This window comes from Phaethon aethereus, assembly GCF_964289735.1.
Source record: "Phaethon aethereus genome assembly, chromosome: 17".
Taxonomy (NCBI): domain Eukaryota; kingdom Metazoa; phylum Chordata; class Aves; order Phaethontiformes; family Phaethontidae; genus Phaethon; species Phaethon aethereus.
The window spans coordinates 10,329,316-10,346,231 of NC_138593.1; the positions used below are offsets into that span (position 1 = coordinate 10,329,316).

At 63.5% G+C, this 16,916-nt stretch overlaps 1 protein-coding gene across 1 annotated transcript; it reads right to left on the reverse strand.

Moving 5' to 3' along the window:
- Positions 1 to 1,207: 1,207 nt before the first annotated feature.
- Positions 1,208 to 16,182, reverse strand: LOC309411251 (tRNA (32-2'-O)-methyltransferase regulator THADA-like; the record flags this gene model as incomplete). The annotated part of the gene is made up of 31 exons (XM_082007821.1): positions 1,208 to 1,479; positions 1,596 to 1,801; positions 1,895 to 2,161; positions 2,663 to 2,845; positions 3,055 to 3,293; positions 3,495 to 3,701; positions 3,843 to 4,068; positions 4,203 to 4,442; positions 4,586 to 4,820; positions 4,961 to 5,111; positions 5,412 to 5,612; positions 5,836 to 5,940; positions 6,246 to 6,389; positions 6,982 to 7,133; positions 8,259 to 8,444; positions 8,730 to 8,896; positions 9,150 to 9,310; positions 9,467 to 9,576; positions 9,669 to 9,821; positions 9,905 to 10,601; positions 10,986 to 11,183; positions 11,607 to 11,743; positions 12,051 to 12,135; positions 12,641 to 12,792; positions 13,060 to 13,180; positions 13,414 to 13,536; positions 14,286 to 14,434; positions 14,768 to 14,795; positions 15,076 to 15,162; positions 15,383 to 15,560; positions 16,079 to 16,182. The coding sequence occupies 31 exons, from the start codon at positions 16,180 to 16,182 to the stop codon at positions 1,208 to 1,210; spliced, it is 5,664 nt and encodes a 1,887-aa protein (XP_081863947.1).
- Between the last annotated feature and the right edge of the window lie 734 nt (positions 16,183 to 16,916).

Sequence of the window (16,916 nt, forward strand, 5' to 3'; positions counted from 1 at the left end):
GGGTGCTTCTCCACGGCCAACTCCCTGCGGGCGTCGACGACCATGTTGTGCCACTTCTTGCGGATCTCGTCGGGCGTGCGCTGGACCAGGGGGCTGAGGGAGTTAACGGCGGCTGCAATCTCCTCCCAGGCGCGCTGCCGGGCCAGCGTATTCTTGTACCGGCCGCTCTTGGGGATCAAGATGTCCTTGCGGAGGGTGAACTCCTCCAGGATGAGGAATTTCTCCTCCTCGGAGAACTTGATGCGCTTCGGCTTGGCCATGCTCATGCTGCCCTTGCGGTGGGCGAGGAGGGGGTGAGGACGAGGCGGATGGGCTGGGGGTCGCTCACGCCGAGCACCGCTCCGTGTCCCCCGTCTGGGGCACGCCGAGCCGGGGCTGCGGCACCGCTCGGGGCTCAGCAGTACCGGCTGTCCCCGGGCCGCCGCCGCCGGTGCGTGTCCCCGCCCGGGGCTCCCCAACCCGGCGGCTCGGCGGGGCCCCTCGCTGCCGCCGGTCCGGTGCCAGCGCCGGGCGGATGGCCGCGGAAAGGGGATGTGGCCGCATCCTGTTCCGCGCCGGGGCGGGGCTGGTGCCGGGGCGGGGCGGCGGCGGCCCGGCCCGGCGGGGGGGCGGCTCCGGCCCCGGCGGGGGGCTCAGCCGAGCGCCGGGTCTTCACCCGCTCGTCCGCTGCCTGCAGGCGCGAGCGGGGCTGGGTGCCGGGGGGAGTCTGCTTGGGGGTTTGGGGTCCGGACCCCCCGCGCCGCAGCCTCCCTCTCCCGCCGCCCCGCCCAGGCGGGGAAATGAAAAGGCTTCAGCGCTGGGGATGGCCTTGGCCTCTTTATTTGGGGTAAAAGCCCAGGTCGGCCGTGAAAGAGGAGCTAAAACGTTGCTTAAAAAAAAGGCGGTGGGAGTCGAGCAGCACAAGGACGCCGGGGCGCATCTCCCCTCCTCCCAGCCGCACCGAGGGCAGGGACGCTGCGGGCAGCAGCGCGGGCAGGGGCCGAGGCGATGCTGCACTGGTGCCTTCGGGATGGAGAGTTACAAAACACCGGGAGCGAAGGGAGCGTGTCCCGCACGGCAAGTGGGGTTCCCCTGAGTTACAGCACCGACTCTGCAGTCCCAGCTGGCAGCCAGAGAGAGCATCTGGCAAAGGGAGGGACGTGGCAGCATGAGTCAGGAGCCTTGTGGCTACGGGGCTTGGTGGGATGCTGCTCCATGCCCGGAGCTGTCAGGCAGCCCCAGACGGTGGTCCCGGCTCCTCCAGCGCATTGCGCTGGCTCGGCACAGGGGCCAGCCCGTGCTGCGCCAGCAGCCCCTGCACCAGCGTGAGCTCCTGCTCCAGCTCCTGGGCACCGCAGCCCAGCCCTGGCACGGTGGCGGCACTTTCCCCCAGCACCTGCAGCACCTGTGCCGCCAGCCGGGCCCTCACCAGCAGCGCAGTCACGGCCATGTGCAGCTTGGCACAACCCAGCGCCTTCATCCCCCAGCGGGCAGCGGTCCCTGCAGAGAGAGCAGGCGAAAGAGCCGTGAGCGTGGCAGGGTCCCCCCAGGCAGAGCTGGCCCAGGGGACGAGGACAGCAGGTTGCCTGGCCTGGGGGCTTTGCGCTGCACCACACCTCGGCTCCAGCGGCGCTCACAGTACCGCAGGTTGTGCAGGATGCCGGGGCCTGCAGCTGCCAGCCAGCGCAGGGCCGAGGTGTGGAGCGGGCTGCCGGTGGGCGCCTTCTCCAGGAGCTGCAGCAGGACAGGGAGCAGCTGCTGTGCTAGGATGGCCGGCTCCGCAAAAACATTGGGTTCGTCCTCCTTGTACAGGCTGGCAACTCTGGGGATGCAGCCGAGGCACAGGTGAAGCCAAGGGCCAGCCTCATGGCACCCCACGCTCCCTCATATCCAGCCCAGGGGTCTGGGAACTCACTTCTTGGCCTCCAGCTCCTCCATGATGTCAATGAGATCTAGGACAGGGAGGTGCCGCAGCAGCAAGTCAAAGGTCTCAGGACGCTCCCCAAACTCTCCCAGGAGGAGCTGCAGGAGGCCCAGGCGCCCCACGTTGTCCTGCACAAAGATGCAGCTGTCTCGGAGCGGCTCCCCAGGGTCCTGCTGCAGGAGGCTGGCAAAACCTGAGGCCTCGTGCCGGACCTCCCGCTCCTCGTCTTGCAGAAGGTGAATGCCCACATTTATCAGCCTGGGGAAAGGGAAGAGAAGGGAAGGCCAGGGTGCTCCCCAGAGCACCCCCAGCCTGCCTTGAGGAGGGAAGGATGAGACCCCCCAGGGGAATTCTTCCCCGAGGGACTTTTTTGGAGGCTCCTGGGTTGTGAAAGGCACAGACACTGCCTGACAGCTCGCCGCTTGGGAGAGCAGGGACCGTGACGGGGATTGAGGGACCCAGCAATGCAGTTTGCTGCTCATAAGGGGCTGGATGCTTCTATTAAAACGCCACCCACAAATGTTTTGTAGACTGCGACCTCTTGGGTACTAGTGATCTTTGAATAAGTGAGGGTTTCTTTAATTAATAATTAATTAAATTCTTTTAATTTTTTGCAGGGGGCATGTCCTTTTGCAGAGCCAATTAACCTGCAGCACCCTGGAGCTGGGGCCCCAAGGAGCACCGATACTGGGAATGTACTGCGGCAATGGGCAGCACTGCTCCCGCAAGGATGGCCGTCCCGGGGGATGGGTCACCTACCGCAGAGCCACAGGGACAAGCGAGGGACAGGCAGCACGCAGAGATCGCCGCACCATGTCGGCACCCGCCGTCTGCAGGGAGCGGGCGGCCGCCAGCCGCAGCACCTCGGACGAAGAAGACTGGCTGCACTCCTCCAGCGCCATGCACCATCGCTCGACCAGGGTGCCATCCTCATCCCCAAACCTGCCAGAGGCCAGGGAAGGAGCGGGAATTCATGCACACCTTCCAGCTCCATCCAGGGGCCAAAGGCCACTGGCTGCCCTGAGACAGCAGGACCTAGGCGCAAAGCTGTGATTTCTAGGTGAGAAGTCCCGGCTCTGTTTCCAGCAAAAGCCAAGGAGAAATCTGCTGGAAGGGTCAGGCGGAGCCCCCCGGCAGCGGCGGGGACCTACCGGTGGGCGAGCAGCAGGCTGGCGGCACATAGCGCCTGGAAGAGGAGGTCGGGGCCAGGACAGTCAGCCTCCACCACGTGCAGCAGCATCTCCAGGCATGCTGCCGAGGAGCCCTGGAGCTTTCGGGAAGCTTCCTGGGACCACGACAAGGGGTCTCTGTAAAGACGCAGCAAAGCTTCAAGGTACAATCTCAGGAACTCCTTGTCCCTTCTCTCTCGCAGCACCGACTGCAAGCTCTCCTAGTTGACAACAGGAAAGAAGGTACATGGTTAGTGTCCCCAGCACCGCGATGGGAACCTCGGCACAACCAGGCAAGTGCCCCACACCCGTGGACCCTCAGCCCAGGAGCGCCGTGCTTCTCCGTGAGCACCCAGGATTCCATCTGCGTGGTGCATTGGGGACCCTCTGCTTTACTCAGCGACTTTTGAGCCTCATCGTACCAGCAATGTCAGCCCGAGAGCCTTCTCCAGGTCCTCGCACGTTCCTTCCTCTCTGTCGATCACCCAGCTCAGGATGGCAAGCTGGACATCATGATTTGGCTGCTGGAGAAGCGAGCAGACAGCGCTAATCCGCTCGCTGTCCGCCAGCCGGGCTGCCTCGCTGCACGCGAAGTGGGCCATGGTTCGGTGGAGGACGGCCAAGCCCACCTGGAGGAGAACCAGGATCCCCCTTCCAACACTCGGCCTCGAGTGGTGTGGGTGCCCCCTGAGTGGGGGGACCCTACCTCCCACCCCCAGGCTTGCCACCAGGAAGGCCATGGCTGTGATTTTCCTGGTAGGCAGCAGTACCTGCAGCTCCGCGCATCCTGGCTTTGCCCCCGGCAGGAGGCTGCCCAGCTCAGTGCTGATGGCATCGCGGATGCTCTGGGCGAAGCTGGAGCTAAAGGATGCGGGCAGGAGGGTGAGAACCTGGAGGAAGGCGGCGCGGACGAGCGGGCAGCGCTGGGCAGGGGTGAGCAGCCAGCCCCGCGCCTCCAGCTGCAGAGCCACGGGGCGCAGCGCCTCGGCCGACAGCCTGCGGGGAGACACACAGCCTCACGACAGGGCCCGCAGCACACGGGCGGGCACCGCTTTTTGGCCAAAAAACTGCATCTCGGCAGAGAGCGCCCACAGAGGCTGTGGGTGGGGGGATGGCGTGGGACCACTCACCCACTGGCGCCCAGGGTGGGGGCCAGCAATGCCCGCATCTGCAGCAGGCACCCGTGGACGGCATTGTGTGAGCAGACCCGTCCGGGCGCGGCGGGGAGCTGTCGGGCCAGCTGCAGGAGGAGCCCCCGGCGCCGGGGCGGCGGGACGACCGGCACCAGTGCCTTGGCAGCCATTGCTCGCACGGCATAGATGGGGCTCCTCGCCAGCCCCAGCAGCGGCCCCAGGAAGCGAGCAGAGGGGCTGCGAAGCAAAAAGGGCACCATGTGGGCATGCACCAGCTCGAGCAAGACGCCTCTGAGAGCCAGGGCCAGCCCTGGCACTGCAGGACCACCTCCCGCTGCAGGAGCCCTTGGCTGGGGCAGAGCATCCTCGCTACCCCTCACCTGCTGGGGCCGTCGGCACCGGGCTGCAGCTGGGCCAGGAGGGTGAGGACAGCGTGGAGCGCGGGGTGCAGGTGGGGCCCCCCCGGCGCAGGCCCTGCGGCCGCCCCCAGCTCACCCAGCAGCACGGCGCCCAGCTGGGGATGCTGCCCGAGGAAGGCCTGCAGGCTCACCCCCTCCGCCGGGCAGCCCTCCCCACGGCTCCACTGCTGGCCCAGCAGCCTGGACGTGAGGGCGCCTGCAGGGACAGGGCAGAAAGCAGCGTCAGGTCCCCTCTACCCCCTGCCCGGCCCACCACACTTCGCCCTGACAGGACTCCAAACCCCAGGGCTGCATCGGTCCTGCGGGGATCTCTCGCCTCTTCCCCTCGGTACTCACTGAAGAGCTGGACGGCCGCGTTCCTCATGGCCCAGCACGGCGAGCCCAAACCCCGCAGCGCCAGGGCCGCCATCGGCGTGGCATGCCGCAGCAGCGCACCGCCCAGCCCCGCGCCACGGACCAGCGTCTGCAGCACGTGGAGGGCACACACCTGGGGAGAGCGCACCGGGCTCAGCAGCACTGCGTGGGGAGGGGACTCACGCTTCCGGGCAAAGGGAAGATGGTAGGAAGAGATGGGGGAGCCAAGGGAACGTCAGCACTCAGGCTGCAGGATGGGCAGCGTGACCAGGGCTGCGGTTTTTTGCTCACCCTGAGGTCTCTGCACTAGTGCAGCCTCATGCTGGGGTACCCAGCGCGGCTCCCTTTTGGAGAACTCGCGCAGAGCATCCGGTCCCCAAATGGGCTACAGCAGGGCTACAGCAGCTAGGAGCTCAACGCCCACCACGCTCACCTGCGGGAGGTCGAGGGTCTGGTCCCAGTCCTGTGGCAGGTCTGTGCTGGCCAAGGCTAGCAGCGTCTGGACGCAGCGGGTCAACAGTGGCCGTGCCTGCGCGGGGGCCTCCCCACTGACGATGCAGAGGAAGAGCATGGGGAAGCCGGCAGCACGGCGCGTGATCGAGCTGCTCCGGGGTCCGCTCAGTGCTTCTAAGCCCTGAGGAGCAAAACCCACCCGAGATAGGGCTGGAAACCTGCTGGCTGGAGCCTGCAGCTGCTCTGCAGGGCAGGGCACTGGTCGCACCAACCCCGCGCCGCAGCATCTCGGCTGCCAGGTGGGTGCTCGTCCCGGGTGCTCGTCCCGGGTGAGGGGACACAGGGACATGGCCCTGGGGCTCCCTGGGGCACAGGGGGAACATGGGGCAGAATGAGCGCAGTACCTGCTCCAGCATGGTCTGTGGGATTGCCTGCAGCTCCACGTCAGGGTGGTTCAACAGAGCAGCACAAAACTTGGTGAAACCCATGCTGCAGCCCTCCACTGCTCCCTAGGGCAGAGCGGCGTCAAGGCCCCGTGTGCCCCCAAGGCTGTGCCCACCGCCCGCCCCCAACACCAGAAACCTCTTTGCAAAGGGGAAGGAGAAAGTGAGAAGACAAGATGGCGTGGGGACGTGGCAGGTTTGGTGCCAGGATCCCAGCTGTGTCCCGTGTCCTGCCCCAGAGCAGACCCTGCCCCGCTGCGCTTGCCTTCCCTGCATGCCGGCGAGAGCCCCTGGCTATTGGCCCAAGGGCAGGGATGGGGCCAGAGGGGTGGGCGAGGGGCCGAGCCACCTCAGGCAGGACACACTCTTACCCAATGCCGGCACCGCAGCAGGATTTCCTGGAACACCCTTGCAGCCGTCTGCAGGGTTGCCAGCGGCAGGAGGGGCCCCGATCCGGCGGGCAGCGTCAAGGCCAGCAGCAGCTCGGCCAGTCCTCCCAGCAGCAGCCCTATCTCCTGGGAAGAAGCAGAAGGTCATGGGGACCAGCAGCGGGGCTGCCCTGTTCCTGTCCTGCCCCACCATCGCTGCCACAGAGAAGCATAGCACGTGCTGCCTTTCCCCCAGCATGGGTGCTCTCGGTTGCCAGCGCTATCAGGCAGCGTGGCTGCCGGCATGCCCACGAGCAGGCTCTGCGGCACGGTGGTTTCCCGGCCAGCTGTGAGGTGTGTGTGGCGGAGATGGCCGTTTTCCAGGCAGCCACTGGAGAGGCTGCAGAGGAGAAGCCGGGATGGGTGGCTGTGGGAAAGCAGCGGCTGGGGTGGCTGCAGGGCTGCACGCGGGGGAGCCCGGCTCTGCCGCAGCTGGGGTCTGTCAGCGCCTGGGAACCAGCTGGGCCACATAAGGGCAGGCAGGGAGGTGGCTGCTTTTGGGGAGGGTGGTGGTGCATCCTTCCTGGCAGGGGCTGAGGAGAGGTGTGGCAGCTCAGAGGTAAGGGCAGAGATTCCCCCGTTTGTCCCCAGGGAGGGTGAATGCCCCAAGGGAAGCTGAAGAACCCAGCGACTGGGGTGGGCTGCCCCTCTCCCCCATGCCATGGGGAGGGGTGCCTACCTTCACTGATACCCAGCAGCAGGTCAGGATCAGGCTGTGCTCCTCTGACAGCAGGACTGAGTCCTCCTCCTCTTCCTCCTGCCCCCGGCCTTTCCCCAGCATGATGAGGGAGCCGATGGCATTCCCCATGTCTGCAAACGATGGGGCAGCAGCTGCGAAAGGGAGAAGCCTGGTCTGAGCAGGGTGGTGTGGGGCAGAGGGAGGAGGATGCTGCTGGGGGTTTGGGGGGACCCGCTGTGTCCTGTTCAGAGCGCACACAAATGGCAGCAGCTCCTGTCCTGCAATGTGTCCCACTGTCCTGGTTTCAGCTAGGACAGAGATGGTTTTCTTCACAGAAGCTAGCGTGAGGCCCTGTTTTGGATTTGGGATGAGAAAATGTTGATAACGTGCTTCTGTTTTGAGTTGTTGCTAAGTAGTCAAGGACAGTCCAGCTTTTTGTGCTCGGCTGCCAGCATGAAGGCTGGGGGTGCAGAGGAAGCTGGGAGGGGACACAGCCAGGCTGGCCAAAGAGAGATTCCCACGCTGGCCGAAGAGATACTCCATACCATATAATGTCATGCCCAGTATGTAAACTGGAGTTAGGCGGGGGGTGGGAATTGCTGCTCGGGGACGGGCTGTCGATCACTGGGTGGTGAGCAATTCCTGTATTGGGCATCACTTGTTCTTGTACATGCCTTTGTCGGTATTATCATTGTTGTTATCATTGTTTCGTTCTCTCTTGCTGTCCTATTAAACTGTTTTTATCTCAACCCATGAGCTTTTTCCCAATTCTCTCCCCTGTCCCACTGGGTGAGGGCGGAGTGAGCGAGCGGCTGCGTGGTGCTTAGTTGCCGGCTGGCGCTAAACCACGACACCCACTCAGGACCACAGTTGCACTTTGCCCCGCTCTTTCCGAGACATTGCTGCAAGGGCTCCGCCAGCCCCTGCTCTCCCAGCCGCTCCAAAGGGGCAAGTGCCTTGCTGCTGCTGGAAGGCTTTTGCCTCGACTTCTGCTGCCGTTCTCATATGCAGTTGAGAAAGGGACCCAAACCCAGCTGCTCTGCTCCTGTGGCTTCCAGGATCCTGTGCCAAACACCTGGAGCATCCTTGCCCAGGTGTCCTGCTTCGGACCTTATTCCCAGGCCAACCTTCCCTGCCCAGCCCCACTGCTGCCCCTGCTAGAGGCAGTGAGCCCGTAGCAAGTGCATTCCCCCAGGCTGGAGGGCTGTTGGGTCAAGGATGGCTGTAATGGAGGTATCAGTGGTTTCTAGGGCTGGTGCCCCCCTGGGGACGCTCACCTTGCTTATCGGCGCCAGGGCCTTGCTGGCTCTGCAGCGCACCCAGCAGGAAGGAGGTGATGTCTCTCACCGTGGTCACGAGGCGGGTGAGGAGCTCCTGCCAGCTCTGCACCAACTCTGCTGCCTGCATGGAGGTGGCCACCTCTGGCACCTGGAGCAGGCATCTCCGCAGGGCTGCGACGGCTCCTGCACAAACACCCATCTCCGGTCACAGTGGTGGCTGTGTGACCCCAGCTCTCCTGCCTGAGCCTGCAGCTGAAATGGCTCACGTGCCGGAGAGCGAGCTGGGCCCCTAGGTGAGGGGCATGCTGGGCAGGTAGAGCAGTAACACAGGGAAACTGAGGCAAGGACGTGGCCTCAGCACTGAGCTGTGGCCTCAGTCCTGCCTGTACAATTCCTGCCTGCTCCAGATTCCTAGGAAGCAGACCTGCTGCAGAAGCCACTTGCTGGCCTGCCAGGCTGAGGACATACCGTGCATCGGTGTGGTGGCTGCTGCCTGCAGCAGGTCCTGGCATGCCGCAGCGTACTGGGCTTGCAGCACGTGGAGAAGGTGCTGAGCGAAGCAGAGGCCTCGGTTGGGCAGTGCTGGGGCTGATTCGGCATCCAGGGCCAGGCTCTTCATGGTGCTGCTGTCTGACCTGGGGGAAGAGGCAGATGCTGCTGCAAGGATGAGGGAGTTTTCTGCCTGACTCGTGCTGTGTGACTCCTTCCTCCCTCAGCTCAGGGTCCTGCAACCCAACCCTACCCAGCTCCCCACTGCAAGGCTATTTCAAACCCAAGCCATTGCTGCCCTGAGCTGTAAACGCAACCCCCAATGAGACACTGGTGCTGCTGGCGTGCTCTCAGGGGCTGCCACGCCACCACGGGGAGGGGGAGGCCGTGACCTCGTACTTCTGCAGGATGGTCTTCATCAGCACGGCTCCGGCTTCAGCCTCCTGCACTCGTGGGCTGCCCAGCGCATCGTGGGCCAGCTGGAAGAGAGCTAGGGTGATGGGCTTGGGGAACGCGGTGGGGAAGTAGCAGACGAGCAGCTCCGAGGCCAAGTCTCTGATCTGCCAAGACAAAAGAGGTGGGGGGAATTGGGACACAAGAGGGGCGGTGGTGGTGGGGAAACAGCTGGGGCAGGGCAGGAGGGGAAGCACACCACCCCTTCCCCTCTGAGCCTGCTCAGGGCCAAGGCAGGCGGCTTTATGACCATTAAGGCTCACCTCGTTAGTGCTGTCCTGCAGACAGCTCAGCAGCGCCAACAAATTGGGCTGGGAGAAGAAGTCCCAACAGCCGCTCTGCCTGGCATAGCTCAGCAGCACAGCCATGGTCCCTGCAGCAGGGACATGGGGCAGTGGGACAGGGATGGGGGGGAGCACCCCTGCAGCTGAGGGGTGATGCTCCGGGCGGGCTGCCTGTACTCACGTGGGGGCTGGCCCTTCTTCCTCTCCGGGCTCCAGGTGTCCGTGCAGGTCTCCAAAACTGTGGCCAGGAGGAGCAGAGCCGTCTTCTTCCTCTGGTAGTTGGAGGCTGGGCTGAGTGAGGCGATGCTGAGCTGTAGCAGCCACTCCACGAAGCCTGTGGGCAGAGTGATGCCAGGCTGGGCACCCACATGTGAATCCCCTGGGGCTGCAGTGGAGGTGCTGGGGCAGCTGCCTCACCTACTGCCTGGGCGAGCTGCACCGCTCCCCTGCTCTGCTCGGCACCTTGGGGAGCCTTCCCTCGCAGCTGGGCCAGCGAGCTGTCCCGCAGCCGGACCAGCGCCTTCCTCACTGCTGCCTGCAGCAGCTGCCGGAATGAGGAGGAGTCGCAGTTGAGGTTGAGGGGCAGGAACTCCTGCAGCAGCCGCACCTCGGTGCCCGAGAGGGGCTGGTTGGTGCTGGGGCTGCAGCAGAGAAGACCCAGTGCCGCCAACCGAATGCCCTCCTCGCGGGCACCCAGGCAGCAGGAGAGCCGCTCCAGCGCCTCGCCTCGCAGCGGCAGGGCCCCCGCCACGCTCTTCTGTGCCTTCAGCAGTGAGACCCAAGCCCGGAGCGATGCTGTGTCCCGGCCGCTGAACTGGGCAGCCAGCAATGCCTTGGCAGCTGGGAGCTGCCGCAGGGTCCAGGCGAGGAGGTGGTTGGTGGCATTGCTCTGCAGGATGGGCAGCGGGGAGCGGAGCGCCTGGGAGAGCAGGGGCAGCCAGCGCAGTGCCCACCGCTCTGCAGGAGCTGGCTCCGTGCCCCGCTGCCCGTCCTGCTGCTCAGAGCACTGCTGCCGCACCAGGGCCTTGTAGACTTCGGCAGCTGCAGGACACAGGTGGTTGGTGGAGAGGCAGCTCAGGAGGTGCTGCGGCAGGTCCGGGTAGGTGTCCAGCACCTGGGAGACAGGCAGATGACCCTCATCTCCCTGCCAGGCTGAAGACTGTGTACAGTGAGGGACAGACCTGGGGCACAGACTGCGCTCTGCTGTCACCCATGGCACTGAGCATCTCTGGTACCCCAGGCTGCTTTTGGCTGGATTTTGGTGGGCATCATTTGGCAAAGCTTCCCTCCCCGCTGGCTGTCCCCAGAGATTCATCGCTGTTGCTGCAGCTCACTACCCTCCCAGGGATACTATCCCTTGGGTGATGCTGAAATGGCCCCCCAGGCTGGGAAGGCTCCCTGCCCGCATGGCTGAGCTGGGCAGGGAGAAGGTGACAGGCAGCAGACAGAGGATGTGCCAGCTGGGACCAAGCCTCCCTGACCCCCCCGCCTTCCCTACCTGCTGGCTGCCCAGGTAGGGGATGATGGCACACAAGGGCACATATCTGGCTTTGATTTGCCATGGCATGAAGACCACCCTCTGCAGCATCTGTTGGTAGAGGGGTCTCTCCTGGTCCTGGAAGTGCTGGCATTCAAGGTGGTAGATCTCCAGGAGCAGTCGGAAAGAGCTGTGGATGAACTCGGACACCCCTTCCACCTGGGGGGAGAAGGATGGCAAGCAGGAGCAGTTAGGGTGGGTTCCCCCTCCTGTCTTGCTGCATCAGGAAAAACCCTTTGCTTTGCCATGGCCATGGACTTTGAGTACTGGCTGGTAACCATGGGGTTAGGGGCTGGGGACGTGGGGATGGCAGGCAGCAAGCCAGCAGATGTGGACAGGCTGGGACTACATCAGTGGGTGCTGCGTGGGGAGGGCGAAGCACGGGGACTTGGCCCTGCAGAGGCCGTGTGTGACACGTGCCTCGGCAGCACGGGTGGCCCTGCCCTTCCAGAGGGCAGCTCATTCGGCTGACGAGCTGAAACAGGCAGGGGTGTGTTATGGGCAGTGGATCAGCAGCTGAGCCGGGTGAGGGAAGGGCTGTTTCTGGCTGCGGTGGTACAGGCCTTTGGCACTCCGCCTTACCGGGGTCTCAGCGTTGTCCCACACCAGCTGGGTGAGCTGCCGGAACAGCTGGGTGTCCTGGGCCAGGATGCGGGTCCCCGTCAGGTGCCAGACGGCGGGCAGGCTCTCCCGCAGGCGCTGCAGCCACAGGGCACAGGCTGCAAAAGCAGAGAGCACCGCTGCAGCCCTCGCCCTGAGACTCGCCTGCCGCAGAGCTGGCGGGGGCTGCCAGGCTGGAGGACCCTGTGCGCAAGGGGAGCAGTTTCCCCGTTAGGCACACAAGAGCCCAAGAGGGTGAGTGTCTATTGGGCTGGAGCAGAAATTAATGGCAGTTTCCAAACCAGCTACCAAGATCCAGAAAAGCATCTTACCTGGGAGAAGACGAAGTGCCATGGGGACTCCATGCATCATGAGCACAGTGAACCTTTCAAACCTCCCCGCCACGGCAGGGTCATCGTCTCCTACCTTGGAAGCAGTAGTAGTGGCAGTCCTTCCGTTCCTTGGTCAAAGCACACACAGTGGGAAAGACCACATCCAGCAGCAGGCAGGCCTGTGGGAGCACAGTGGCTCAGGGAGCGGGCTGGCATGGCCTTTCCAGGGTGAGAAAACCCTGCCATGAGACAGGCAAGGAGAGCACTGCCTGTTTTTTCTGCTCTTACAGCAGGTTATTGCTAGCTTTTGCTCCCTGGCTGGAAGTGGTCAGCTCTTGAGGACTCCAGAGATGCTGGAGATGGGCAGACCTGGAGGCTGCTCTTGGCCCAGGGCAGCTCTGGGTTCATGCTGCAGGAGCATGGGGCGAATGCTGCTGCTGCTTTGATTGTGCAGGGGCTACTTTTGTCACCTCCTGGCTTATCAGCTCCTCAAGAGAGTGAAATCCCCACTCAGATGTCCTTGGAAAAAGCAGGCTCCTGGCTGATGCACCGTGCTCAGCGGGATGCGTGGAGCCGCTGGTGCGGCGCGGTGCAGCCTGGCTACATCCCCTGGGGATCCACAGCCCTCGCCGGCGACTGCCAGCCCTCTCCAAATCCCTGGCCACTGGGTTTGAGCTCTCCTACCCGGTGGGTGAAGCTCTCCAGCTGGCAGCTGAGGATGTCCGTCTTGCAGCATGTCAGCAAACCTCTGGTGAGCACTAGCTTCTCCAGACCATCTGGCTCCATGACGGGGTTGCCCTCCACTGCCAGCTCCCCAAACTTCAGCTCCCCCGCACCTAGTGCAAAATGGCTGCTTTAGATAGTAGAAAGATGGCAAACCCACATGCTGCCCTGAGCGCGAACTGTCCTGGCTCATTCCAGCAACCGTGGGAAGTGGCTGGCGGCAGCTGGGGCTCCCAGGCCCCAAGAGCAGGACATGGTAGCAGAGTCTGGCTTGCACTGATGGGGAGTGGCACCGGCCTCTGTCCTCTTGCACCCAAACACGCCTGCCCCCGCCGTCCCCTTCACCAGAGGCTGACCCCAGCTCAGGACGGAGCACGCACCTCGGCTGGGGAGCTGGAAGAGGGCCAGCACAGCGCTGGCCCCGCGCTCGGGCCGCGGGGCCGTGTTCACCAGCATGCTCAGGGCCGTGCCTGCCAGCAGCCGCGTGTCCTTGTTCAGGGCCTGGACTCGAAGGGAGGCAAAGGCACAGCTCAAAAATGCCACTTGAAAACCAGACCCCATTTAACCCTCTCTCCATGCCCATGCAGGCAACTACGCAGGGTCCCTCGGACACCCCAGGGGCTGCCTCTGCAGTCTCCCCTTGGGGAAGGGAACCGGGAAAAGCACCCGGGAAGGACGGCATTGCTCTGCTCCTTGGAACAGGCAGCCCCGTCCCTCCCTGGGGCCGTACACACCTTCCCCCACGCCGCCTCCAGCAGTAGCCCCAAGAGGCTCTGCAGGGCTTCGCTCTTCCTTGCTGTGCTCCACACCAGGGGGGCCACGTCCTTCGGCAGTGCCTGGAAGAGCTGGAGGCAAGCCTGGAGGAGGAGGAGGGACAGTCAGCATCCCTCACCTCCCAAAAAGCAACAATTCCCTGGGGACAGCCATTTGAAGCGGCACTGTGTGCCACACCGCTACCAGTGCCCGGCCGGTCCTTGCAAGGACTGATCCTTCCCCCCTCCTCTGAAATTTGGCTCTGTCCTCGTTTCAGCTGGGATAGAGTTAATTTTCTTCACAGAAGCCAGTATGAGGCTATGTTTTGGATTTGGTATGAAAATAATGTTGATAAGGTACTGATGTTTTCAGTTGTTGCTAAGCAGTCAAGGACTGTTCAGCCTCTCGCGCTGGGCTGCCAGAGAGCAGGAGGGGGGTGCATGGGGACCTCGGAGGGGACACAGCCGGGACAGCTGGCCCAGGCTGGCCAAAGAGATATTCCATACCATACAATGTCATGCTCAGTATATAAAGCTGGGGGAAGAAGGAAAGAGGGGGATGTTTGGAGTTATGGCATTTGTCTTCCCAAGTCACCATTACGTACGATGGAGCCCGGCTTCCCTGGAGATGGCTGAATCCCTGCCTGCCCATGGGAAGTGGTGAATTAATTCCCTGTTTTGCTTTGCCTGTGTGTGCGGCTTTTGCTTTACCTATTAAACTGTCTTCATTTCAACCCAGGAGTTTTCTCAGTTTTATCCTTCCGATTCTCTCTCCCATCCCACTGTGGGGGAGTGAGCGAGCGGCTGCATGGGGCCGAGTTGCCGGCTGGGGTTAAACCACGACAGACTCTTACCTTGACAGCCAGGTAGCCCCCAGTGCCGCTGGGCACGGGCTGGCTCTGTAGCACCCAGCACAAGGTGGTGGCCAGGCGCTGCAGTAGCAGGGCCAGGTTCTGCCGCCAGTGCTGTTGGCCCAGGCTGCTCTCCTCCATGAACATGCACACTGCGGGCAAAGGGACAACATCAGCTCCTGGCACTGTGCCCGCAGCCAGCCCTGCTTCTGGTTAAAACAAGGCCTGCGTTGACGGCAAGCGGGGTAAGAACAGGGCTGGGATTCAGGGGATGCTTTGGCTTGTCTGGTTTCCAGCTGCCTGGGGCGGGTGGGCAGAGCCACTGGGTGCTGCTGGGACCTCCACAGAGATCCCACAGATCCAGCTGATCCCTGCTTCCCCCTCCCACGAGTGCAAAGGACCCAGTCTGGGTGGGCAGCAGGTGTCCCATGCATTGGTGGTGTGGGCTGGGAGAAGCCCCCAAAGGGGAAGGAGCAGAGACTGACCTGACTGAAGGTCCCTAGGAGACAGCACCTGTGAGAGCAGAAGGACAGGTTGTCCAGTATGACAATGTGCTGGGGCTCAGTGCCTTGGGCAGGAAGGTCCTGTGCCAGAAGCTGTCCCAGCAATGAGCAAAGGGCTGGTGTGATGGGCACCCACACATCACCAGTTGCAAGCAAGGGCAAGCCTCCAGCACGGTGGGAAGGGAAACAAAGGACCCAAGGCAGCCCAAACCAGGAGGTTCCCGTGGCAAATGGGCTGCAGCCAAGCCCCCTTGAAAGCCAGTGCCACTGCACAACTGGGCTGCTCTCACCTCTCCCTGCAGCACCAGGCCAGTCAGCAGCGTGCCCACTTCCCGGGCCAGCAGGGCTTCCTTCCCCACTGCCAGATGGGTCACAATCTGCCAAAACACCCCAAGTCAGCTGGTCTGCCCAGACCCCGAGAGATGCCAGCTGCAATGCGGCTTTAGGGGAGCTCTGCGGCATCCCGGTGTCCCCTTTGCTGGTAAGGATGCACCACACCAGGGCTGTGTCGGTGGCAGGCAGAGCCGGGACAGACGTCGCTTACGCTTGTGGCTAATAGACCCCTGAAGCAGCAGCCCAGCCGGTTGTGTTACAGACCTGTTCCAGTTTCTGGAAGGAGCTGGAGCTGCCGGTTGCCTCCATCTGGAAAGCCAGGACGCAGCGGAGCAGGGGCTGTACCTCCGCCTCGCCCAGTGCCTGCAGACCCTCGCTCAGTGCCCGGGACAGCAGGAGAGCCTCCTCCAGGTGCTTGTCTTTGCATCTCTTGGCAGTACTCCTGAAACGGGATGGGGACGGTGGTGAGGATACCCTGGCTCAGGGGGGACTGGGGTGGGAGATGCCCCAGCTCGGTGGAGATTAGGGCTGGGGTGCCCCAGTTCAATGTGGATTGGAGTGGGGGTACCCCAGCTCGATTTGGATTGGGGTAGGGGTGCTCCAGCTTGACAGCGGTTAGGGCTGGGGCGCCCCAGCTTGCGATGCTCCTCTCTCCCCACTGCACTCAGCCTTGCACGGGGAGGGGGGGCAGCTAGAACTCCTCAAAGCTCAGCGTTCACAACCCAGCCTGTTCTGGCAAACGCCAGCCCTGGGCGGGGGGTGTGAGGGGTGGGCAGGAGGCCCCCAAAAAATCCTAAAACTTGCTGCCCTGCTGCTGCAGAGCGGGCTGGAAGGGGATGAGGGCAAGTGGGGGTGGCTCAGTCCCCACGCCGGGCACGGAGCCGAGCCTCCCTCCCTCCCCAGCCGCGCCCGGCGGGGCGGATATGCCGGAGTCCCCTCGCCCAGGGCCCGTCCTCTTACCCCGCGAATTGCCGCAGGCAGCGCAGGCAGGAGAGCACCGGCTGAGCGATGCCCAGCGGCCCGTAGAAGGCAGCGCAGGCCCGCGCCGCCCGCTCGGCTCCCATGGCCGGCACCGCCGCCACCATAGAGCTCGACCGCGCCGCCCCGGCGCAGCGGCGCCCCCTAGCGCCGGCCCGGGCGCGCTCCGCGGGGCGGCGGCGCCTCCGGTAGCGCGGCGCGCGCCGAAGGCAGCGGGCGAAGGCGGGCGGGACGCCGGAGCCACCGCAGGCTGAAAGTCAGGGGTGGCGAAGCAACAGCATCTGAGGCTGTTTCCATAGTCGGTGGAGAGCGAGAGCCCCCCGGAAGGACCGAAAACCGGGGAGCGGGTGCTTGCTGCCGAGCACAAGGCCGGGGAGCACGAGGCGGTGGCTGTGAGATCTCTGAAACGCCGAATGAAACGCTCCAGCGTGAAACAGATGCCTCGCTCCGTCGTGCCTCATTGCATCAGAGGAGGTTTGGTCCCTCGCAGTCCTCCTGCTACACCACGGGCACCATCGCTGTTAGCCAGCACCCCTGTTTTAGCCTATTATCACTGAGGGCCAGCGGAAGGACTCCACTTTGTCCTGAGGGATCGAACGGCCCTTGGAGAGAGAAGCGGATTTATTAACACTTGATGTTAATTATCATCGAATCCAGATTATTTTGTTTGGGTTCTTTTTGTCACTTGGCACAGGGTTCACCTATTTTAACAGGCACAGTTGGGGGGTTGGACTAGAGGACTGTTAAAGGTCCCTTCCAACCCAAACCATTCCATGATTCTATGATTTCTGTGCCTTTATTAAATGTAAGTGTAAGACCT